Consider the following 26489-nt stretch of genomic DNA (forward strand, 5'->3'; position numbering starts at 1 on the left):
CAATGGAGTTATTTGTCTGCTTTTCCGTTGTTATCTTTTTTTTCTTGGCTATTATTCAGCTTAAAAGAGGTGAAAGTTTCTAAGTTTTACTGATTTGCGGTCACTAGAGACATGGTTCACTACTGCAAGGCTTCCATGTGCTGGTCACATGACGGAAAGCGAAGAAATATTAAAAAAAAAAAATACCTCTGGATAAAGACAGAGGTATTTGATCTGAGTGCATGTGCAGCCAAAACCGGGGCAAGTTTGTCTCGTGAGCTATCCCACAATGCATCTAAAACGCTGCTCTGCGCACGGCACCAAGGTACCGAGAATTACTGAAGAAGGGGGCGCTCTTCAGAATCAGAATCCTTTAATATGAGAGGCCCGTCGTCTTGCTTTATCCCAAGTCCCTTGCACTGCATGACACTGGGAAAGAGAGAGAGAGGGAGAGAGTAGAAGGCAGAGGGGGATGGGAGACAAAGGGAGGCAGAAAAGAATACAAATCATAATCATGCAACTGACGACATGATGAACATTGTAACGAAAGACAACGATAACCCATTGAGGACGAGTCCCGAGTATACTCGGGCAAGCGTCTATGGGAAATGCGTGTTGTAGCAACAATCAAACGGTCCTGAACTGGATAATAATAATTCACTGATAGCGATACCATGCAAGTGAGTGTTGGGGACATTTCCAGGTAGGCCTACCTTCTAACTTAATGGTTGCAGGAAAGTTATAAAAGAAGGGAAAAGGAAACAAAAGACTTGCATGGTCGTTTTTGGTTTCGGCATGTTTAACAGGCTTCCGTTCAGAATGAAGATTTTGGAAGGCTGACACTGAAGGAGAACTCAACGAGACATATAAAACTGGTCCATGACACAATACTCCTGCCACAATTATATTGATCCCGTGATATAGGTCTAATTCCACGCGAAGCCAAACATTAAATTCTTCCCCAAAAACATAACCCTAACCGTAATCCTTACATCAAAATAATAACAGGGAGCTTTAGATTTTGACGCGCGGACGTTTTGAGACGACGCTTGCGCTGGACGTTCTCCTCACCATAATCCCTCTCCCCTGCGTCGTGTAGAAAAGTAGCTTTAGATTACTGTTGGGACGCAACGTATAAAGAATAAAATCGCGCCCCCATATGATCGGTGTATGAAGTAGTTCTCTACGTTGCAAACTGTGCGGACGTAAAAATAGTCCATTAAGCATAGTGAAAATCTCAGGCGACCCAAGCTAGAAATAAATCGACTTGACGTGCGCTTCTGCGGATGCTCAGAACATGTTTGTTTGTTTGTTTGTTTTTCCCCTCTGAACGTCCGCGCGTCAAAATCTAAAGCTCCCTAATCTAAAACCCAGGCACAACCCTAACCCTAAACCAAGACCGTAGCAAAACAAGACCGCAGCAGCAATGTCTCGGGAGAAATGTGGTGTCACCACGTAAAACTTACGGCAATGTTATGATTGCTTTTAAATTGCGTCACATATACCGCCAGTTTGTGGGAACGTCTAGCCAGCCTCTCACTATAAGACTCACGACCTTAGGTCTGACAAAATTTGAATCCGAAATAGCCTCAGAATAAACACGCTTGTTTATTTTAGATCCAAAGTTTGTCAGTCGTGTAGTTGTGGTTGTATAGTGTGCGGCGGTCTTTAACAGCTCTGCACGCGCAGAAATGATCGCGAATCGCGATTTCGATGTTGATGCTTAATCAGACCAGTCATAGGACCAGTCAATGTCGGCGGGGGATGTGGCGTCACCAGCCTTTTCAACTTCCAGTCGTGTGATTGGGTCTTTGATAGTGCGAGTTGTAGCGATTTGACATGTCGAATTTTCACGGCCGGTCGTGGGCTGTCAGCCAATCAAGATACCATAAACAAAGTCAGTATAGTAAAAGCGCACGCAGTGCGCGCACTATGTGCGCTTCTATACTCTTTGGCCTATGATGTACTATAAAGCGCGTGGGAAGCAGGGCCTTATTTCATAAAATATGTTAGGATAGCAACTCTTCCTGGAATGACAACTTCCAGAAGCAAAACGGCCGTTCCACCGTAAAAGGGTCTATCTTGAGAAATGTTACTTCAGAGAAAAACGAGTTTAAAGTTTGGTGTATTTTTCATATTTCATTTTTTTTTTCATGATACATAACACTCACAAGCCATTCTCTTTACAAACACAAGAGGCAGACATACAAATACACCAAACTTTAAACCCGTTTTTCTCCGAAGTATAACATTTCTCAAGATAGACCCTTTTACCGTGGAACGGCCGAACAGCCAATAAGGAAGCTGGATTCTTGACATTACCATGACAATTGCCATTCCAGCAAGAGTTGTATCGTATCAACTTTTAATGAAAAGGGGCCCTGATCGTAAATAGTTGTAGGCGTTAAGGGGTCGCACGACCTGGGTCACATTTCATAAAAGATGTTCATGATGCTAGGATAGCAACTCTTGCTGGAATGGCAATTTCCCATAGCAACATCCAATCAGGAGGTTGGATTCCTGTCGTTACCATGATAATTGCCATTCCAGCAAGAGTTGCTATCATCATAACATTTTTTTTTTTTTAATAAAATGGGGCCATGGCCTTATGGTGGGAAAGCCGTACGGAAAGCCGTGCAGTACTTGCGACCCTAACCCTAACCTGACTCAGCCAAAGAGGTCGTGGTCGACAAGAAAAGCGACATTATGTCGTCACAGCACTTACCCAGTGAGCATAATTGGTACAATCAGGAAGGCAGCCATGACGAAAAAGACGGTTGTAGAAAGAAAACGCAAGGTGGCGCTGTAGAGTGCGTTAAACACCACCGGCGTCAGGAATATTTGCAACACATCCAGTACTCCTAAGCTTGCAAAGAGGGCGCCTTTTAACAAAAAGATCAGAAAGATTAGACAAGACTGTTTTTGAACGACCAAGTCCAAACTAGTGATATATACCACCCCCTCCCCACCCCCACTCCCAAATGTGTAATCAGCAAGTGTGAAATCATTGAGAGAAAAAAAAATGAACTATCAAAAAAAATTATAAAACGTTTTTAAACAGAGAAAAACGAAAGATAATCCTGCTTTCCTCGACTTCGAAGCAATCAAGGATTAGTGTCCTTATACAGATTCATATTTCCAGTTTGTGTTTGTGTGTGTGTGTGTGTGCGTATGTATGTGTTAGGGTGTGTTTGTGCGCGCGCGTGCCCGCGTTAATGTTTGTCTCCGATCAATTACTCGCAAAGTTATGTTAAAATGGATATTCATGAAAATTTCAGGAAAGGTCTGTTGTGGTACAAGGTGCAATCTCTAGTGGTGATCCATGCAGATATTGATGCGTACAAAGATTCTGTGGTACATTATGTCTTGTATTCAAACTCAGAATCCTTTTTTCATCTCATTGTAAAAGAAGTTTGCACAGTTATAACAGGCGCGGTGGAGCACCCCAATTATCTCGCAGAAATCCATCGGCAGCCGAGCCTCATTTGCATAAAGTAAACAACATGTACTCGCGTAGTTGAGAAAAACTAAACAACTTCTTAAGCTAATAACAATTTAAGGAAACCTATTTTCGGGTTAAAATTTAGTTAGTTTGAATTTGAAAACATGTCCGAATATGCACATATAACATATTAAAGGATTTGACAATGACAAAATGTGAAATTTTAGCGAACAAAATTACCAAAAATATGCCTCGAAAATCATCCTAAAATTTACGAAGTGCGATTGCGGAACCAAAGCGCCATTCGAACAAAGTACACCGAAATTTATTTATCTGCTTGCATTTTAGATATCATACCGTAATATTCCTGGCCATGGTTGTGTCGGAAAAAAACAGAAGGTGATGTCAAAAATGACACGAACGCAAAGCGTACAGGTCGGTCCCATGTATATATAATCGCGTGACTGTAACGTTGCATGTCACAGCACACACAACGCTTTGCTGCATGCAGCGTGCGCGGCAGCAGCTCAGCAGTCACCGCCATGCGACACTCAGCAAAATTGACTGCGTCACACGCAAACCAGCAATGAGCACGAAATCCTGAATCTCACGTACCACGCATGCCCAATATTACGGGAAAGAAATGACGTCATTTTCACTTGTTTCGCTGTTTACAATTTTCTATTCCAAACCATGTAGAAACAAGTTGATTTCTCAAAAAGTACAGGTGGAACCAAGCGAAAACCTTCACCACTATGGATACAGACCTGATAAACTTATGTTGCCAATTTCGGACACATTGGAGCCCGGCCATAGTCCAGTCGAAAAAAAAAAAAAAAAAAAAAACAGAGAGCATGTTTTGCGAGAGGATTTTCAAAACGCTTTAATATCTCAAGTTCTAGTGCAGCAAATGTCATAATTTTTTCATCCGAAGGTTTTTAAAAACTTAGATAGTGTGGGAAGTTTGAGTTTACTAGCGGCACGCATAGCGGCACAAGGAGAAGGTAAAGATTTGACTTTTTCATGCACACAGTTGCGGGCAGCCGTGGATGCCCGTTAGAAATTCAAATAGAACGGGGCGATAATGAGATGCAAATTGGGGTGCTCCACCGCGCCTAATAATGTATACGGCGCTTTATTATGTCGCATCAGGACAAGTATTAACCCCTGGGACAAACTAATCTCGGTATCGCTAATACCTAGGTGCCGTGCGCAGAGAACCGCTTATAATTTGATGAATATTACTGGATAGCTCAAGGAGACAACCCTGACCCGGTTTGGGCTGCACATGCACTCAGGTCACGTTCTGTCTTTATCCAGGGGTATTTTCCGTTGAAGATTTCTTTGTTTTCCTTTAAGACCGGAGGGGCATTTCATGAAACATTTTTGTTTGTTTTTTGTTTAATCACGTGATAAAACGCCCTTGATCAGCCAGGTAAGGCTGTTTTTCAGAGGCCGTGAATACAGTGTTACAACAACAACAAAAACAACACAGCAGTAAAAAAGAATCAATCAAAGCAAATTAGCAATAAAAAAGAGCATAACATAACTAGATATATCGCTAATGCGACTGATATGCCTCCGCCATAATGCATGGTTCTCCTAATAGGTCTATAGTACAATGTCTTGACAATGTGTGATGACAGTTTCAAACAATTGACAAAATATTAAAATGACAGGTTTGACACAAATGTGCTGAATGTTCACTTTCCTAGAACTAGGTTCAATTGGATGAATGATTAAAATGTCAGAGTGCAGGTATTTGGGGAACTGATGATTTTTACTTGACTTTTGACCCTTTTATAAGTTTATGCATTGAGTAATTTTTCAAGGTATTGAGAAAAAGTATAATTTCAGTATCAAATGGGAAAATAGCATTATCTAAACCTGGCCTTTGACCTTTGACCTCACAGTTCCAAAGAGAATCACTGTTAGGTTGAACATGCATATGTAAGTTTCATGATGATACCTTGAGTTACTTTTGAGATATGGAGGAAAAAGTGCAATTCAGCACTTTCACTTGACCTTTGACCTTTTGACCTTTGACCTTTTGGCAAGAAACCTCCCACAGAATATATAATTGGGTAATACATGTATAGATCATGTATACATCAAGTTAAAAAAAAAACCTTCATTCATTGCATAAATATTAGGAAAGTAGTGATATTTTGAGAAGTTGACCTTGACCTTTGACCCCCCTGACCTTTGACCCATGACCCCCAACTTCTCTAGATAATCACTGCCCATCGGTACAAGCATATATACTAAGTTCCATGAAGATACCTTGAACCATTTGCGAGATATGGAGAAATTTCCAATTTTTTTTTCACAAAATAACCTGTGACCTTTGACCTTTGACCCTGTGACCCTAAAATCCACACAAAGTATTATCCCCCAAGGATATTCCCTCATACCAAGTTTGATGTAAAACCACCACACGGTTCTTGAGATATTGACAAAAACAAAACGGGACGGACGGACGTACGGACGGACGTACGGACGGACGGACGGACGGACGACCCGAAAACATAATGCCTCCGGCCACTTCGTTGCGGAGGCATAATAAAATAGATTATAACATAGCACAAACTAGATACCAAGAAAAAAAAAAGAAAGGAATAATAGACTAACAACTAAACATAAACGCTACAAAAGAGGGTGACACAAACCGGTTCACTTAAATTCAGACAAATAAGCTCAAACATAGGTTTCAAATCCACAATAACACACATACTCTAACATTCTTTCAAAAGCTTTCACTTTACTTATTATTCATACATTTTCCGGGAGGTTATTGAATATCTTAACACTGGCATAAATGTATCCAATTTTCATGAAATTTGTTCTTGGTTTTGGAAGTGTAATGATATTGCGTGAATTATGTAAATAATATTTATTTCTTTTGATAGCTATTTTTTGACAGATAAATGGTGGCAGTAATTGATGTAATAATTATACCCCACCCACACATAGTTTGTAGGGGGGTATAGGAATCACTTTGAGGTCGGGTGGCCGGTCGGTCGGTCGGTCGGGCGGTCGGTCGGTCGGTTGGTCCGTTGCAAAATCTTGTGGATCAAACTCCTCTCTCATTTTGTGAGCAATTGACCCCAAATTTGGCATATGTGACCACTATCAAAGGTAGATGTGCAAGATACCTTTTTTTGTTAGTATCGTATAATATGTTGCCATGGCAACGGCATATGTTCACCAAAAAAAAAAAAAAACTTTTGGATCGAACTACTCTCTCATTTTTTGAGCAATTAATTCCAAATTTGGCATGTTTGAACTCAATCAAAGACACTTGACTTGAAATTTGGCACATGTGACCGTTATAGCACGAAGATGTGTAAACTTCATCTTTCGTCATTCTTGAGCAATGTGTTGCCGTGGTAACAGTTTATATTGAATGAAAATCATACAAAGATTGTGGTTCAGCAAACTCGTTCAGTTTTTGAGCATTTGGCTTCAAATTTGGCACATGTGATCTAAGTATAACCTAGATGTGCAAAATTTATCTTTCGTTGTTGAGAGATGTGTTGCTTTGGTAACTACATATTTTGAATGAAAATTATGCAATGACATAAATTCAGCTAACTCCCTCAGCTTTTGAGCATTTGACTTGAAATTTGGCACAGCTGACAGCTGTGATATGTAGTTGTGCAAACTTCCTTTTTTTGTTATGTCAAACATTGTGTTGTCATGGTAACAACATTATGAAAATCATAGAAATTGCCAATCTACTTATCTTACTCAGTCAGGTTTTCAGCACTTGATTTGAGTATGGCACATGTGACTATCAGTGAGCAAAATATACATTTGTTCAATGTTGAACAATACATTGCCATGGTTTCTATTTTTTTTTTTCAATAAAAAGCATACGAAGTTATTGCTAGTTGAGCTAATTCTCTCAGTGTTAGTTGGGGGTATTAATCACATTGAGTGACAGTTCTAGTTTGAAAATGTTTATTTTTCCCAACTGTTACTAATTGCTTCCATGCCAGATAATTCATATTAAGCTCGACTACTGAAACGATTATCTTCTAAAAAAAATGGTGCGGAGAGCCTTTTTCTGCAAAACACTTGACTCCTTAGGCTTTTACCGGCATTCCTCCGCACAATCGAACAGTAATCCAAATGGGGCTGAATCAAACCTTTGTATAAAATAAGGGCGGTGTCTTCCGGAATATAGTATTATGACATTATTCTCTTGAAGCAGTACAAAGCAGAAGATAGTTTGGCCTTTACATTCTCAATGTGGTTATTCCACGTCAGAGTGTCGTTTAGGGTAACACCTGAATACTTGCAGGATTTTGTTTGTTGTAGGCAAAAATCATTTACCGTTACTTTAACGTTATCAAAGAGCTGTTTTCTCCGCATGGGTGTGACAATCATGTATTCACACTTTATCTCGTTAAGCAGTAGTCCATTGTACCTGAGCCAGTTCGTAATCGCTCTTAAATCCTCGATTACACACTTTTTTAAGTCATGGGGATTGTTTGATGGGTAGTAAAGGCAAGTGTCATCAGCGTATGAAGAGACAGTAAAATGTTGTACAACTTCAACAATGTCCAACAATGTCCAACAATGTCCGACAAAGTTGTCAGACAAATTTACTCTCAGTCAATCAGATGCAAGGATTTCAGTAGTTTGTAACAATTTGTCAAAAAATATCCGACCAAAACGCTTCATGAAATGCCTCCCAGCACATTGAAGTCTTGTAGTATTGAACCCTGACTCTAGTGACCGTAGATCAGTGTATTTAGAAACTTGCACATCTCTGAAAGCTAAATAATAGCCAAGAAAAAAAAAAGAGTAGCAACGGAAAAGGAAACACATAACTCCACTGAATCGTATGGGAACTGCGACGCGCGAGAGAAAACCGGCAGCTAAGGGCACCGAGGAATCCTACAGTTCAGCGTGCGCAGAAGTTTTACCCCCCCCCCCCTCCGCTAAATACATGTACTGGTTAGCGATACGATTAGAGCTATAGATTAGGGTTAGGGTTATGTTTAGGGTACGAGTTTGGATTAAGGTTAGGATGAGGTTCATGATTAGGATTAGGGTAAGGGTCAGTGGGGAAGGGTGTATAGGGTACGTATCCATGGGCTAATTGCCGTAGAACCCTATTGTCCACAAGGCCTTTTGCGTTCCCCGCTTTTTGTTTCTATACTTGCGTTTCAAGTTTAACATGAAAAGATCCATTTAATTACATCATGCTATAGCAGAGCTGAAATCGGCTATATAGACCTATACTTACCGCATTCTCTCTCATCTACGATTGTTGAAAGTGTTGTACGTATCACCGGCAAGCCGAGAAGTTTGAAGACTCCGAAAACAGTACCTACAGTGTTTAGAGAGGAGGGAAAAAAAACGGGAGAGAAAGAGAGGGAGACGGAGGGGGGGGGGATAGATCGGCAGATGGACAGACAGCAAAGAAAGAGGGTCAAATAACAATTTTCCGGTTACCATGATGCTCATGTTTTGATGATGATGGTATGCCCTTCCTATCAATTTTCTTCAGATGAGTAGGCCCTATCTTTCACAGTCGCTCAAATAAATAAAAAAATACACAGACGGACTACTTCGAATAAACACACAAACACACAAACACACACACACACACACACGCACACACACCAATATCGTTTCTGTCATTGAGCAGAAATGAAAAGAAAAATGAATTTGACGTAAGCCACGTACAACACGTCGTTTTTTGTCAGTTCTATTTTTCGTTTGTCTGGGTCTTATTAATTTGTTGGTTTCCTATCAAAAAACAGTTAGGTTTTCTCTCTTATCACTACCTAAAAAGGTGTATAATTGTTTAAAATACAAATTAGTTCTTAATTTGCCAACATTTCTAATTATTCACTTTCTACATTTATCTATTATTGCCTTATTAATCTTTGTGCCCTAAAGGCGATAGTGTCACGATTACTGTACGACTCTGCTGTCTTGTTGCTACTTCACAGGCCGACGAGAAGCGCTACTTCTACGATCAAATCGATCATAATAATTATTGTGATATTTGTACGCTTCTCGAGACCTCGTTACAACATCAGTAGTACTATCTGAGTGACTGTAAATGCCAGGCTCATGCTAAGATCTCAAGGGATCGAGGTATGAAACGGGTTACATGATTGGATTTCTTTTGATAGTCAGATGAAACCGACACGGATGCAATTAATATGGTTCAACCCTATATCTTACGATTCTAGAACAACACCGGTTGAACCTGTTATTTAAGTCTTCCATTTAATCGGCCATGGATGAAATACAGTATACTGAAGAACTGAAATACGAGCAAACTGAAAATCGTATCGGACAATGAGCCAATTTTATCAAGATATTTGCGATGAGTGCAACTTAAACCACTTGCATTGAGTAGCTCTATGATAAATCAAAAGCATACAGAGAAAATGCATGCAAGCGTTTACGAGGAGAAGTTACGACACGGACCGACATACACGGATGTCCAAGGATGTCAAGGCGTCAACGCGGATCTCTCCCCGATCCTGATCCGGGGTGGTGCGGGGTGATCCGGGATGTCTATGTGACTCGGACATTATGAGCTGGGTGTGATGCGCTATAAATATAAAACTACCGCGCTCTCGCAACGTAATTGCTTGACATGTTCAAAGCTTGGTGGCGACCATGGCCGTCAGTGAGACGGGAACACGGGTGCCAGAAAACACTTACTTGTGAAAATAAGAGACGTGGTTGGAATGAGGAAAGTAAATGCAAGGACCATAACATCGAGGAGCTCACTGATGAAAGAGATCTGTATTATCCACAGGTAGGTCAGCTTGCAGCGCTTGATAATCGCTGCCCCAGCCAGGGCGCCTACGTGAAAAGAAAACGAGACAGACGATATGCAACAGACTAAATACACGTGGATAGCTATCTATTTCCCCTCAAAACTTTTTGTTTGTTTGCATGTCATTCTTTACTTGTTTTCAAACTATTAAAAATTGGGGATGGACAGTAGTTGGAGGAGAATCTCGCCTTTTCTGCACTGAAAAAGAAATATACTCACCTTAATCGACACACCGTTGGGATGTTTTAATCTGCTCCTCACACTCTGCAACCTGAATATTTTTTTTTTAATCTCAAATTTATCAATTTTGAATGCAAAGGCAAAAGGTACACAAGCTGGCTACGGTCAATCGAATTGTAGGTACTAGAGACGTTGCATCAAAATGAAAGGAAACGTATTCAGTGAACACTGCTATGCAGTGCACGATACGCCTATTTTGCATTGATATGCACTTTATTTTATGGCATTAGAATTTCCATATTTTCAGCTTTTCTATGGAGATTTTGCTAATTTTCTCGATTTCCGGGACTCGTCGAAGGAGGGCCGAAAGCTCGCCAAATCTTCCTTAAGCACTGTATCAACTTTCTTCGGGAGGTTTCTGAAACTAGATGATTTTAGCTAGAGATTCATGTTACAATGGTTCCTACTCGTCAAGAGGAAATGTTTGCATTTTTGTAGTTTCGTTTCAGGTATAGTTTTATCATAAGGTATAATAACGCTGAGTGTGCACTTATTGTGCACCAAGTGCACAGGGGCTTTTATTCCGATTAAAGGTCCTGTTTCCATTTGGGAGCAGTGATTCAAAAATTTTAAAGATAACACATTTGATGCACAATTATGTGTAGGTCTGTTGTATCACAAAACATAACATATACAATTTTCGCACTAAAGCCTCAGATATAAGGAGATATCAGTATTTCTCTCATTAAACCATAACTGTAGACGGTTTAGTCTGGAAACATTTTTATCATAATCATTGTTCACATTTTGTGTAATTAACAATACCTAACCTCGATAATATGGATTCAGATTTTTTTTTTTTACAGTGGTTGCTTTTATCTCTAACTTTCTCGGCAAGATTTGTAAGATTTTATTGACTCTATCGACCCCCTCTCTGGGTATGAGAGTACAAACATATTTACAATATATGAATACAAAAATAAATAATAATGTACATGTACATGTGAAAATAACAGATATAAATATATATGTTTACAAAACAAGGGGTAAAGGACGTTTAACTACACTACCACTACGTGTACAAACATTCACATCTACTTTACTTTCTACAAAAATACTATTTTTCTTCTTTGGTATTGAAGAGAACTGAAACATATTAATTCTGACAAATTTTGCTAGTTTTTTTTCAAATGGCAAGCATTAGTTGAATTGAAAAATTTAGCCATATGTAATGCACTTGGTCTACTGGCCGTCAAGCTACTTGGTAAATACAATAATCTCTCTTTGTTGAAAAAGGGACAAACAAATATATAATGAAATTCATCCCCTATATCGTCGGATGAACAGATAGTACAATGCAAATCATCTGTCAGGCTTGCATCAAACCTGCCCTTATTAACGGGTAATCCATTAGATCTACATCTGAATTTACTTAATGTAATATAATTTTTCTTACACAAGACCTGTAAATACTTCTCTAACATCAAGTTATCCTTAAACATTCTATAATTTGTACAGATTTTATTTGACCATGTTGCTGCTCTCCACTCTTGAATAAACATATCAAAAAGTCTAACTTTTGAGGTGTGTGAAATCCATGCAGCACTAAATCCACCCCTTGTGCTAACCACACATTCCCTAGCCCTGCATAATAAAAAAATATTTGCGATAAATAATAACCATTGTGATTTTGACGGGGAGTGTATGTCTCCTTGTAAATGCAGAAGAAATTTGAAAATTGTACAAGTGTTTGGTTTCTTTTCCCTTGACTAATCTCAACCAGAATCCAATCACTCGACATTTAATATGGTTCAAAATTACTCCACGTCCAGTTTCACCATAAACCATACAATCAGGAGTACATTTGTTCACAAGCAAATTTTTTCTCAAGAATTTCCTATGGAAAATTTCAATTTGGTCTATGCACTCATAACCCCTAACTTCACAACCATAGAGTAAAACAGGTAAAACAAGATGATCAAATAGGTGGCACTGTGTGTCCACAGAGACCTGTAACTTTTTACCCTTGACCAACATGCTATAAAGTGCTTTTCTAGCTTGTGTGACTTGTTTAGAAATTGCCTTTTTAAAACTACCACTATAATTGAATTTAACTCCAAGGTACACAAAGTCATCTACAACCTCAAGTGGATCACCAGCATAAACGAATTCAGGAATTCTTCTAACCTTCCCACGGGAGAAAATAACAATTTTAATCTTGCTTGCATTTACAGTCAAGCGCCATGTCTGACAATAACTATCTACAGCATCAAGAGCTTTTTGCAGCTCCTCCGTGTGTCATCTGCATAGAGTAAACAAGAAAGATTTAAAGCTTTTTTGACATTATCAGAATCCAGGTGGTAAGAAATCTCACTTTCCAAATATTTAAGTCCAGCATATGAATTTCTAATTTATTCTTGAAAATCATTCAGATAAATGGCAAATAAAAGCGGGGAAAGGTTTTCACCCTGTCGTACCCAGTGTTACAAGTACAAAACTCTGACATCTCCCTCCTAACCGCCACACATGATTTAGCACTTTCATAAATATTCTTAACGACAGAAAACAGTTTACCCCTAAGTCCCATTTTCAACATTTTGTACCATAAAGATGATCAATTAAATCAAATGCTTTCTTGTAATCAATAAATGCACAGTATAAGCGGTTTTTTTTCCAGATAAACATCAATTATAGTCTTCAAAACAAAAATATTATCAATAATGTAGAATAATTACAACAAAAGCCAGCCTGTTCTTCACCTAACATATTAGCTGCTTCGAAAAACTCTGAGATTCGGTGATTCAAAATGGAAGTGAAAAGTTTTCCTAGACAACTTGCACCATTCAGTTGGAACAATACCACTGCCCAGTACCACATTAAAGAATTTTACCAACACATGAAGCATCTCTACGGGACAATTCTTAAGGAATTCATTTCTTATGAAATCTTTTCCACAAGCTTTTGAATTTAAGTCTTGTAAATTCAACACATATCAACATGCACTTGTATTTCAGAGAACCTTTAAAGGCATAATTTACCATTTGCAGATGAAACAAAGCCCAATATTACTGCTTCAAAATTATTCTAAAATGTGAGCTAAGGATAGAAACAACCAATGTAAAAATTTGAAGCAATATAATTGAAGTTAAATATTGTTAAAGACACCCAGTCGCGAGGATACATGGACATATTTCAGCCGAGGGCGGCAGCACGTAAACTCGCTTCCGAAGTTGCTACGAAGCGAAATGTGTGTGCGCGCAAGACATCCCTAAAGCAATGTATCGCGCTATAGTATCTCGTTTGCTCGCTTGATTGATCTGAGCGCGGGGAGTACGTTTTGTGTAATGTGAATTGAATGTATGGTATACTGTATGATGCAATGTTCGCATGAGCTATAGTAGCTAGCTGCCTATACTTCGTACGACTACAGTGTACGCCTTCTCTTCATCGCACCGTCGATCGTCGTCACTCGTTAACTACACTGTAATCGTCAGATCAGATTATATATAGGTAGGGTGGCCATCATGGACGATGACACATCGTCATGGGTAACGGATATTACCGCCGAGTTGTCCATTCTGAACGCGGACGATTGGGTCGGAGACCCTGTGTCTTGTATGGTAGCCCTACTACATATCGACCACCCTTATTGAAACCGACCGCGTATAATTCGCGCACTGAACACTTAGTACGCACTTCTCTGCGCGCAAAGCACATAAAAATGGATTGGCTTTGAATGTAGATGAGGATGGTGTGGGAAAACGCGATAATTCATTGTTCATTAATGGTTTTAATCAAGGACAAAATTTCGAATGAATATTTTCACCGAATCGTAATGACAACACAATGTAATGTCTATGGAAGTTTCTAAAAGGCTTCTAAAAAGCTTCGTACAACACGGTGTTCAATACAACTCGGTTTGCGTGCATTGTCAATGCAAAAACAGCGGTCGATCCTAATAACGCGATTTACCGCGGGGAGCTGAAACGAGGCCACGCAAGTTCGTCGGCGATATTTTTACACTGAAACTTCGAATCGAAAACGGAACAACGGCATTTGATAGAGCTGGATTTTCTCAATCACGTAGGTCAAGTTTTTTTACGTGAATTTCAGTGTTAAATATTCTTATCAAGCAGATAAACATTAGGCGGTCGATTAGTAGTAGGTCCAACCATACTTGCCCTGGCGTGTGTAAATTCAGGACGGGGAAGCGACTGTGCCCGTGCAGGGCCAACGGCTGCAGTTGCACTGCACAGTGTAACTGTGGCCGTGGTAGAAGGGGGCCGTGCACCAACCGACATACCTTCAAGTCGAAGTAGGGCCTAAACTAGAATCTATTATTGTTAGATCTATCATCTTTGAACCTATAGTTCCCCTGTTTAAACGTTAGAGTTCTACCAGATCTATTGGGTTAGACTACATGTAATGATGGAGCTTGCGATAGATCTATTCATTTTTTTTTTATTTATTTGCAAATCCTAAATCATATTCTTGGGGAATTTGCATAACATGATTGATATGAAAAACTTCTCATTTGTATGGGACTAATGACATTAAACTGACCCAGCAAATGTCATTTCAATTACGGCATTATCATAATTTGACATAAATGAGAACTTAGAGAAGTTTTTCGCGGAATTATACATAGAAAAATGGGCCTACTTGTCGATCAAACGCAAATGCCCTAAAGTTACTGATACTACATTAGAAAAAAGTCATTCCACTTCAATCATTGATTCATGTGTAGACTTCTACTTACACATCATCTGGATCTGGATTCCTTGAAGTTGTTGACTTGTATAAGGCCAGCTGGGGTTGCTTGATTGGCGTAAGCCGTGGCAACACAATTCCACCGTGCATGTCGTAACACGAATTTGCACATTCTAAATAAAAATTCCTGCAAAACCGTTCATGCAACTCCAGCAAGTGGAAAGCAAATTTTTCATCGGCACGCTGACGCTGAAGCCTCCCCCTCTGGTCTCTTACTTGTCCTCCAGCTAAGAACACGTCTCTCTGCGTTCTCCACTCGTCGATAGCGTCAAACAAGTAGATACGTTGCCTCGAGTTGGACGGCTGTTTGATCTCCATTGTGAGGTTTCATTACTAAACCAAAGCCAAGGCTAAGCCGAAACAGTACAGCACTTTTTATTGCAAACAGTACACGCATACCACACACAATATTGATATTGACATACCGGTACCGACGACTTTCTATCAACTTTGTTATGTTACGATCCGGCCCAACGTACTGTAAGCTGTACGCATGCAGCTGACGCAGCAGACAACATTGCACGATGAGATCATAACAACCTGCCATATGGCCATATGCATTGCAACTTGCTATACATGAAGCTTAGAGTTTTAATATTTCTTCATCAAAGCATATTTATAAATACCAAATTTTAAACAACGTAATATATGAATAATTTATGATATTGTTATATGATATTTTCAGACAGTTTGAAATATTATTGCTTAGATTGCTGAAATTGGCACCATAGTGCATATAAACAGAGACTGGAGCCAGATACGTACGTACCATAGAGCTCTAAATACAGCTCTATGGTACGTACGTACACCCGACAGCTCTCACTACTTGTTGTGTCGCGGACCGGGAGAGATTTTCATGCGCATGGCTGTTGTGCGGTTTTGTGCATGCACCCATTCGGCCCCATTCGGTAGGTATTCGGGCGTCCATGTTGAAATTACAGTGGACAGCTCGCACGGCGCTCGTGCCCCATCTGGTTTTCGCTGGTGCGCTGCGTAGCGTCGTGTTCGGCATTCGGTACGTACGGGGGTACAATAACGGGAGGAGCAGCTTGTCGTGCTTTTCTACTGAGCTGCGAATCGCCTGCGACGACCGGCTGCCTTTAAATATAGAAAATGTGAACAATAGTTACAATAAAAATGTTTCCAGACTAAATCGTGTACAGTTATGGTTAAATAACAAAAAAAAAAAAAAGTGATGTCTCCTTCTATTTTTGGTTTTATTGCATGAATTTTATATGGTAGGATGTTTTGTGATACGACTGGCCTACACCATATGCATTAAAAGTGTTCTTGTCTTAAACATTTTTCAAATCACTGCTCCTTAAGGTAAACAGAACCTTTAAAACTTTTTCATATGAAATAAAAACGAAAGCTAAAACCAAACAAAACAAACGAATGGTCGTGTAGGTATTCTACACTTGTGTTCATCCTGTGCGCATGCGCGCGAGTTTCATAATACGATTATAGACATACTGCTGCGGAAAGAGCTACCATGAGGACGTTACCGATCCCAGGGATGATGAGAGACCACGTGATATAGAAGCCGATGATAACTGACTTCCAGCAGAAAGGCGGGCCCTGGCCGTAGAGGACAGGTATCGTCACACTACCTTGGACTACCATTCCGTCGAAGAAGAGGACCGTGAAGAAAGTGATGAGAACATACCGCCGATTATCTGTGGGTGCAAAGTTTTAAACACACTCATTGTACACACTCAGTACTGCAAAATGTAACACTTATTGACACTTAATTAGACATTATCAGACTCACTCTGATACCATATTAGGCTGGGATACCAGATTTATTCAGCCGAAGAGGGTCACAAGGTTTCATGGTCTCATCATACTAGGATGTGGCCAAGAGTGAATAGAATTAATTACTTGCAAGTCACATCCTTTAACGTAAGCCTGAGGCCACTAGAATGGTCCCTTTAAACATGAATGAATGAATGAATGAATCAATGATTTTTATTACCAAATTTAAGTTCAAGTTTACAATCACAGATAATTTATACAATCATTGAGAATACAATGATAATAATAATACAATTAACAGGAATACAAGACATGAAAGTATAGAATCAAACTTATCAACAATATGAATATGACAGTACAAACATATTTACAAATTTGGTAAAAGGGTCCAACAAATAGCAACGGTAGTGGACGTTGGCTCTTGAATACAGAAGAAGAATATATAAATTCAACAAGAAAATTATTTACATTATAAACAAGTGTATTTACACTATGTACAAGATTAACATTTTGAAATTGATAAGTGTACTTACATTACGTACATTACTAGAATTGAAGTTTTTGTTTTGTGGATTACAATAAACAAATTTATTCCAATTATGTGTAATAATTAACATGCATTATAGTTGGTTTTACGCAGCCAAAGAAAGACAGACAAGAGATGGTGGATATTGTTCCCTACGGGGCACCAAACAGTAGCCCCAAAGGGCCCCTGATAAAAGGGTCTTGGTTAATTTCTTCTGCAATGAAAGTATCACACACTTAACACAGATACCCCAAACCCCAAAGCCACAGTTGTCCAAAAGCCCTACGTATGATTTTATTTAGCTAAGACGAGTCACAGCTAACTTCTTTTGAAAAGGAAATAGTACATACGAGAAAGATGCTGAAAACACCAAAGCGAGGTGCCGGTACTGTCTCCTGTACGGGGCCTCAGACAGTGTCCCCAAGGCTCCCCCCCCCCCCCCACCACACACACGCACATATAATTTTATTCAGCGGAAAATTGTCATGGCAAATTTATTTTGCAATGGAAATGGTACACAACAGAGATACCCAACACACTAAAGCCAGTTTTACCGTCCTGTAGGGGAGCCGGACAGTTGCCCCAAAATGCCCCATCCATAATCAATGATTGTTATTCAGCATAGGGGTAATTTCTTTTGCAACGGAAGGAAAACAACAGGGATTTCCCCAAAACACCAAACGTGGTTTACTCTGTATAGGGCCCTACAGTTTCCCGAAAATGCGCCCACCCCTTCCACATGATATCTAATAGGTTTTGCAATTTAAGATTTATATCTCTTTGTAGTTCACTAATTCATTCCTCGTTCTCTTATGTATTTTCTGAGGGTCCCGTATCGGTACAAGCTCTGCTTCAGTACGACTCTCCACTTCCATTCTCATCTTACCTTATTTGTACTAAAATAAAATTGTGTTTTCCTCATTTTGTTACTCATTATCGCATGTAATTCGTTCACCTACTTTTTTTTTTTTGTAATCATTACACTGCTTAGACATTGTACATAATTTTCTCTTTTTTTTTGATGGAAATGTAAATAAATTTGAACTTTGAACTTTGAAGTAGTGCGACCAATCGTAGAAGCTCCTGTCACATGTTTATGCGGATTACTTTCATCAGGGTCAGACGGAAGACTTAATGAGCCAGTTCTGAAGTGGGTTATGTTCACTTGTTCCACTCGTTCCCAAAGCAACATAATGCCGGCCTATAGCCCTTGATAAGCTCGCCCGACGAATTTCTGAAATTCGTAAATAACTTTCAAAGGATTACCTCCCCAGTACAGGTTAACGGAATGGTTCGTCGTTAAACACTGGATCGCATCCATTTCTATATTTGAGTTGAATGCATTCACATTTTTTCTCTTGATATTGTCAATGTTACTTTTGCTTTAAGGTGCCCCCCCCCCCCCTTTCAAAGGATTACTTTAAAAAAGTCACTACACTTTTGATGTGTCCTCTCGGAACAATGATTCCTTTTTTCTGCTCACACGCAAAATGGGACCCAAATCCGTCTTATTGTAGAGCGTTAGCTAATAAGGTAGACAAAACGTTTCTCGTTAGCACCTCTGGTGGCAACGTGCACATAATAAGATGGGCCGTGACGAGTGAAAAGGGTATAGGGCATATACCGAACAATGCGTTTTCACCGTCACATTCTAAAGTAAACTCCGACGTATTTGGAGATGCAAACTGTTTTCTGAAACTACACTCCAAAATACCCCAATTATGACCTTAAAAACGCATGTTTTCTCCATATCCTTTCACTTGTATGTATCAGGGTTTACACGTATACTAAAAGACCCAGCAGCGTACACGGCGTATGGGGCACATGGTCCCTTTCGTCACGAAATCAGTCATTTCATTACGAAATGATTTTATTTTGTTACAAAATGTCATTTCCTTACGAAATAAACATTTCGTAATGAAATAGATAAATATTTTGTAACGAAATGAACATTTTGTCGAACGAAATGAACATTTTGCTTAACGAAAAGATCATTCGGCCACTAAATGTTGTCTTTACGAAATGTTGTCATTTCGTTACAAAATGATCATTTCTTCGACGAAAAATTGATTTCGTATTGAAATGACAATATTTCGTTACGAAATGATATTTCGTACCGAAATACAGTCAGAATACAGAAATATTCATTTTGTCGACGAAATGACTGATTTCGATACGAAAGGGACCATACAACACTTGGCTCCCCATATAGTGTGGAGTTACCAGAGTGGGAAGGCTGGACCGGCTGCGAAATTTTCCAGAACCGACCGATACCATTATCATTAGCGTACATTTGAAGGTACGATTATTCCCTTACCGGTGCTATTACCCCGGTGGACAACAAACGAATCGGGCCACCCATGAATCCAAACGCTAAACCGTATATGATATCGGTTGCTACTCTACCTGTGTTCACGGCAAAAAGGTGTACAATATCCCTCCACGCCTTCCTCAGGTGCGCACGCGCGGGTTTTGTCCGCGTGTCAACGTTGATGGTTTCGATCAGAAGAGCGGGCACGCCCGCGTTGACGCACGCCACCAATAGCACGGCGAAAGGCACCCACAGCGTCCCGGCGAAGCCTACATTTTGTATCATGTAACCTAAGCAGATTTGTATGGCACTATTCCCAAAAAAGATCAGGATATCTATGACGACAATCCGCACCATTCGCTGCTTCTCGTTCGTGATGTCTGTCACATAGCTTTGGCAGCCGGCTATGAAGAGCGAGAGGCTTCCCGTGAAGCCAGTGAAAAAACTCAGTACCAACAACACGACAATCGGTAGTTCCAGATACACAACCAGCAGCAAGGCGATGGAAACAAAAAGATTGCCTACAATAGGAAGCAGGATGGCAAGACGTCTGCCGTACTGCTCGCTCAGCGTTCCGATAAGAAGTGTCGAAAACACTTCTGGAACGGCAGCAGCGGAGGAGATTGCCGCCAACCACTGCGCCGTTTCCTCCTGGATCTTTTCCTCGACCTCCCCGGTCCCGTTGCTACTGCAGAGGTCACCGCCTGTCAGGTTCACCACTGTGTGATTATAAGAGTCGCTGATTCTCTGCCGAATGTACTGGGTCTTGACAGCGGAGAGGGTCCCGAATGCAACAGACACCATAAAGACGATGACTTCCACAGTTACGTAGCGCTTGCGCGCACGCTCTCGACCAGAGATCTGGCTTGCTATAGTGACATTGGCAGCTTCAGAAGTAAGAACTGCCTTATTTTCGCGGGTACCGTTGTTACGAGCGCGCTTACCGTGGTTGGCACTCCACGAGGCAGATGCCCAGTCCGCGAAGCATTGGTCACTTGAATTCTCGTTTGGGGCGCTGCACTTGTTATGCTTTATTGAGTTCATCTCGGTCGAAGCTCAACTCGGTCGATGCTAAACTCGGTCGAATCTTATAATTTGAAATCCTTGATACAGAGGGAGATATTGCACCACTTAATGAAGGTAGTCAGTTAGGTCTTTGGATATTTCCAGGCGACTTTGCCGCAAAACTGAGCTGAAAGAAAGAAGAGCAAAAGAAAGAAAAGGTGTTTTGAGCTCTTAAATTGAACCCAAGCCCAAAGAGAAACGTGAATTGGGTGAAAGCAGCAACATTAGCAGAACATACCAGTGAAAGTTTGGGGAAATCGGACAATCGATGCAAAAGTTAAGGATTTTTCAAGTTTTGGTGTGGACCCGCTGGATGAGGAGACAACTAGAGGTTATGGCATCATGTTTGGAAATCAATATAAAGGAATTTTACCCAAAAAGTCATTTTTCATACAAGCAAAAACAAGACAGTTTTACTACATACAAAAGGCAAATACGGAAGGAATAACGGAAAACAACTATTAGGGCAGGGCACAGGAGACAAGGGGAAGGAGGTCAAGTAAAGCATAAAATGCATCAACGTACACAACTGAAAAATGAAAGCCGTATTAACATTTAAGAATGAAACAGAATATGGGACTTTTGGATTCTGGTTGTCTACACCCTACAAACAATGCTCTTATGCAGATTCCTCATAATTAATTATTCTGTCTACATCACTTCTGCTTCGGGTATGAACGAGCCAAAATAAACGGCAACAAATACATTCTTGGATGGAATTACAGCGTAAACCTTAATCGCAAATTTTCTATTCATATATTCACCCGTTCCACATTTAATTTTGAAATGCCCATATTAATACACTTGCAGCCCGCCAAGTTCCCGTACGGAACGGGTTAACTTTGCTCCAATGGTGTAGACAGGTCCTCGGTCCTGAGTGGCATGATTTTGCTGCCCAAAAAGGCGATTACTAAATGTGTTGAAATAACCACACACATACGCATGCGTAAGTGCCTACACACACACACACACACACACACACTCACCAAACATCGGCACACTTCAATAGTAGGCCTAAAAGTGAAATTTCGTATTTTGTTTGTTTGTGTGTGTATGTGTGTGTGTGTGTGTGTTTGTTTTTGTTTTTGTTTGTTTGTTTGTTTGTTTGTTTTTGTTGTTTTTTTTTTTGTTTTTTGTTTTTTTTTTTTTTTGGGGGGGGGGGGGGGGGCAAATGTTCAATATCTTGCTGAGAACATTCAAGCTATAGTGCAGGGAGCGAAAGACCGAGCTGGGGGATGGTGTTGGAGGAGGTATCCCCTCCCGTCCTCCCCCTCCCCCCACCGCCGCACTATAAGGGAAAGTTTACGTTTTTAGCTCTGAAATTCCACGATCTGCTGCACGTTTTGGGGAAATAGTTTGGAGAATTTTCAATCGAAAAGTAGAATGAACTAGTATATTTAATCACAGTGGAAATGGTGTATCTGTCATCCACGTGATTGAATGTCTTCACTGTGTACTCTCTTTCTGAAAACTGCAATATTCGACGAACAATTTTTTAGGGAGGGTTACAATTCGAAAAGTAAGAAAAATATTGCAATTTATAGCAAGGCAGTATAAATTGCTGATGTCTTATTGGGTTTTTTGTTTTCTTTTTCCCTCCCGTCCTTCTTGTGTACTGAAATGGAGAGATGGGCCGGAGTGTATGGGTGTGCGTATGTCGTTCTTAAAAAAAAAAAAAAAAAAAAAAAGGAAAAAAGGAGAAGAGGGGTAAATTTCTAATAATCCCTCTCTTGTACGAATGTCTGTGAGATTTGTAATGAATATTCACGGAGTGTGAATGTCAAAATTGTGTTGCCTTAACCTGTTTTCCGAGAGTACATTTTAACCCTGTACTTAGTCTTAGAAAGGAAGAGGGAAGGGGGTACCCCATCCCGTTCGACGGAGCTTTTGAATGTATTCATCCGCCATGGACGTTATGTTTTTATCGGAGTTTGCTTGCTTATGAGGTAGTTTGTTTGTTTGTCTGCGTGCAAAATAACTCACATAAAATGTTGTCAGCGGATTTGAAGGAAACTTGCATGAGAGCTACTAATGATACAAAGCGGACAATTAAAGTGAATATCACGTAAAGTCTACCCCAAGAGTTTAATGTTTGCATTCGGCAGCAAATTGGAGTAGTTTCCAGGTACAAACCCTCATGAATTTTATAATGCAGGAAGTTTCATTCACTTCTATAATGTCTTTCAGATATATTTAAAGTAAGGTCTACCTGCCTAGCTTCCAGTGCACTGGGACGGCAGCTTGGACGGCAGCTATATACATTAACATTGTGTCTCTGTCACATGGGCGGACTTAAATAATACTCAATCACACTCGTGCCATTCACTTTAATGTACAATTTTATATAACCATTTGTGGAATATTTACAGGACTGAAATCAAGGAGTTGTGACCAACATAAAATGCAAAATCAAAATTCTGAGTGAGATAGATTAAATTACGATACTCTTATATTCGACAACCATGTGAACGGGACCCTGCCTTGGTCCGGTTCCACCTGTAATTTTGGCTTGACACTTGTTCAGAATGATTATAACAGCTTCACTATCAATTCGTTGTCCCTGACAATACACTACCTGCTATCAAGCGCAACACTATTTGGTTCACACCACCGTAGTGCTGATCCTGAGATGACCAGCCTGCACGCACGACGGTTTACCGCGGTTATAACACTTGGCTTCAATTACACTGCTTCCGTTTACATCCGGGTTCTGTGCTAACCCGCAATTATCCTGGAGTATATAAATGCCAATATTCAAATTATGTGCACATTATATTCATCTTTTTACCAATTTAACATTACCTTCATCTCTCTACTTCAGCGACACTTCCACGTCATAACCAATCACATCTACAGGGTGTCATGCACCCGCCAGGTTCATCGCTCACCTGCGTTGTCCATAGAGTCACATTAATTGTCAAACTGTTCGCTTCCAGAACATGAACTGATTCGTGGGTGGAGCGTCCTTATATGCGAGGTTGCTGTTCCAGCTCCAAAGTGTCGCGAAGGACCCGCGTCCCGTATTCATTGGCGTCCAAAGTTCTCCCTAGCGAGGGGCGGACACAGTCGCTCTGCTGCGAATGCGTCGGCCTGGGAGTAGACTCGACCTCGGCCTCGGCGCCATCTACAAAATTATTTAAATGCAACATATACCAATGGGGTGTGTTCTAATCACACACACAGAAAGATTCTCAGCTTAAACTCCTGACATCACAGTGAAAATGTGAAAACTGCATTATTATCCAATTAACATACAAAATTCACATAACGAAATGTTTCAAACATTGGAAATATAACAGTGCATAGCTTATCAAACACCACCGCATCGTTTTCAAAACTTATACACCATTATAATATACTTCATCACTTATTCACGGGGTTCTCCGGGGCTATTATGTGGTGCCCTGAAACAAATTCACATCCTTATACAACAACAAAACAGAAATCAAATCGCAATTTAACTTACCAATGACCGGTGTAGTATAACCACATTGCCTCTTCTTGTCTACTGGAAGGCTGCAAAGGCTGTTGGAATATGCCTCCTGGCAGCACACAAAACCTGAACTCTAATCAGCCAGTATACAGGCTGACGGTAAGGTGGACGGACGGCTCCTGGCCGCAAACGAAATTGGGCTTAGACACAAAATTATCTTGCCAACTGGCGCCTGGGTGTGGCAGGTTGGTTTCCTGCCATCACGGAGCTAACTCAATGTTCTCTCGGTGAAATCAAAATGGTGTCTGCCAGGAAAAGGTCCAACTCTACTGTTAAATTGCTACTCGACTACGACACTCCTTTTCGAGGCATTTGGAATATTTGATACAACTAAAAGGACTTGAACGAAAACACCTATACAGCACTCTCCCGGAACTGGAGCTATTTCCTGTCTTTTCTTTCTACATTAATTGACCTGCAAAAATAAATGAACTCCTCTCGGTCATCGATGGCTCGACTTGTAAAACATTTACACCTGTCCTAGCACTTTCTCTCTCTCCCTCTCGCTTTCTCTCTCGCTCACTCACTCGCACTCTTTGTCTCGTTATCCCTACACATGAACATGTTTGTCTAGTTGAATGACCGATAGGTGATGTACATGAACCAACCTGGAAATGCATTTTCAATGTGACAGTCTCCCATTTCCGGCTATTTCGCTTATCCGGATGAGCGCAGGTCCCGACATGGCCGGATAATCGAGGTCGAACTGCAGGAGGTTTGTTTTCAGCCCAATGCCCACTGTGCAACCTGAACCTGCGAGCTGGTGGCGAGCTGGTGCGAGCTGTTTGGGGCGGAAAGTAACGCATGGCCTATTTCGTTAACGAAATTATCATTTTGTCGCCGAAATGTTGTCATTTTGTTACGAAATGACTGATTTCGTAACGAAATAGGCCATGCGACATTTGGCTCCCCACACATCTCGCACCATCAGGGGCCTGTCTTATAAAGACTTGCGATAGAAATCAATCACAAGTTTCTTGTGAGCTGCAATGCAAGATGCGATTGATTAACTTGGGGACTTGTGATTGATTTGAAGGCTTTATAAGACGGGGCCCAGTTCTCCACCAGCTCGCAGGCTCAGGTCGAACAGTAGGCATTGGGCTACGGTGGTCGACTACAACGCACTGGCGAGCAGTTCTCTAGAATCGCCCCCTCTGTTGACTAGCAATCAAGGAATGATATAGGCTAACTTAGCCCGCTAGACTGCGTGAAACTCTGCGCAGTTTCACTTACACGGATTTTGCTTCGCGTAGTTTGGGCATACATTAAATTGTGACCTCAAATTTCTCGATAATGTCCCAGCAAAACTTTCTTTGAAACTTCCTGCATGCACTTTGAAGTTTCTCACTTCCCGCGAAACTACCTGTATGGTTTTGTATAGAGTGTGGCTATTGAGAATTATTATTATTCTATGTTATTATTATTATCATTCGTGGTGTATCAGATATATTGCATTCATCAACATGAATATATCTGATATGGCATCCAATATTATATAAGTATTACGGTCTTTCCTGCAACATGCATCATGGCATCCGCTGGTTCTATCATTATTAGGAATGTGTAATTGCGTTTAATGGATGCAGGGGTGTGATGGTAGCCTATGCAATAAACACCGAGAAGGCATACAAAGATATTTACGGGAATCCTGGGGAAACTTGATAACACAGTAGACCGGGGGCCCAGAAGATTTATTCAGCTGAAAAGGGTCACACTTTTTAATGGTCTCATCGTATAAGGATGTGGCCAAGGGTCAATAAAATGAATTCTCGCTATCGCCGATGACGTAAAAAGTACCCGGATGTGGCTCTTTCGTCAAGATGTAGTGCACTTGGTAGCAAGGGCACTTCCGGCGTGGGGCATAATTTGCACAACGCTAGCGTGCGCGTACGTGTACCTTACCTATAGCGCAGCGCCGATCACGGATACTAGTACAGTAGGCCGCTGTACCGCCCGAGCCAGCGATTGGCCAGACCTGTCAACTCGTACACTGTAGTCTCCGCCGGCGGCCGGCCTTGCATTAGCATGCACCACTGCACGCAGCGCATAAACTAACACATACAGGTACCCGTACGGTACAGCATAGAATTTCTACTGCTTGATCATGCGATCGATGTGCACACATCACAGATCAGTCATCTCTACTCTGAAAAT

At 40.6% G+C, this 26489-nt stretch overlaps 1 protein-coding gene across 1 annotated transcript; it reads right to left on the reverse strand.

The window, feature by feature from the left end:
* Positions 1 to 314: 314 nt before the first annotated feature.
* Positions 315 to 20821, reverse strand: LOC140226403 (proton-coupled folate transporter-like). Its single transcript, XM_072306879.1, has 6 exons — positions 19873 to 20821; positions 16691 to 16861; positions 10118 to 10261; positions 8679 to 8762; positions 2705 to 2861; positions 315 to 408 (listed from the first exon to the last, which is right to left on the reverse strand). The coding sequence occupies exons 1-6, from the start codon at positions 20819 to 20821 to the stop codon at positions 315 to 317; spliced, it is 1599 nt and encodes a 532-aa protein (XP_072162980.1).
* Between the last annotated feature and the right edge of the window lie 5668 nt (positions 20822 to 26489).

This window comes from Diadema setosum, chromosome 3, assembly GCF_964275005.1.
Source record: "Diadema setosum chromosome 3, eeDiaSeto1, whole genome shotgun sequence".
NCBI lineage: Eukaryota > Metazoa > Echinodermata > Echinoidea > Diadematoida > Diadematidae > Diadema > Diadema setosum.

Excerpts from the sequence above, each read along its gene's own strand:
- LOC140226403 (XM_072306879.1), bottom strand. The coding sequence starts at position 20,821 with ATGAACTCAATAAAGCATAACAAGTGCAGCGCCCCAAACGAGAATTCA. Across the intron at positions 16,862-19,872 it reads CCTTTTTGCCGTGAACACAG|ATAATCGGCGGTATGTTCTC; the intron begins GTAGAGTAGCAA and ends TTGCACCCACAG. Across the intron at positions 409-2,704 it reads GTACCAATTATGCTCACTGG|TGTCATGCAGTGCAAGGGAC; the intron begins GTAAGTGCTGTG and ends TCTCTTTCCCAG.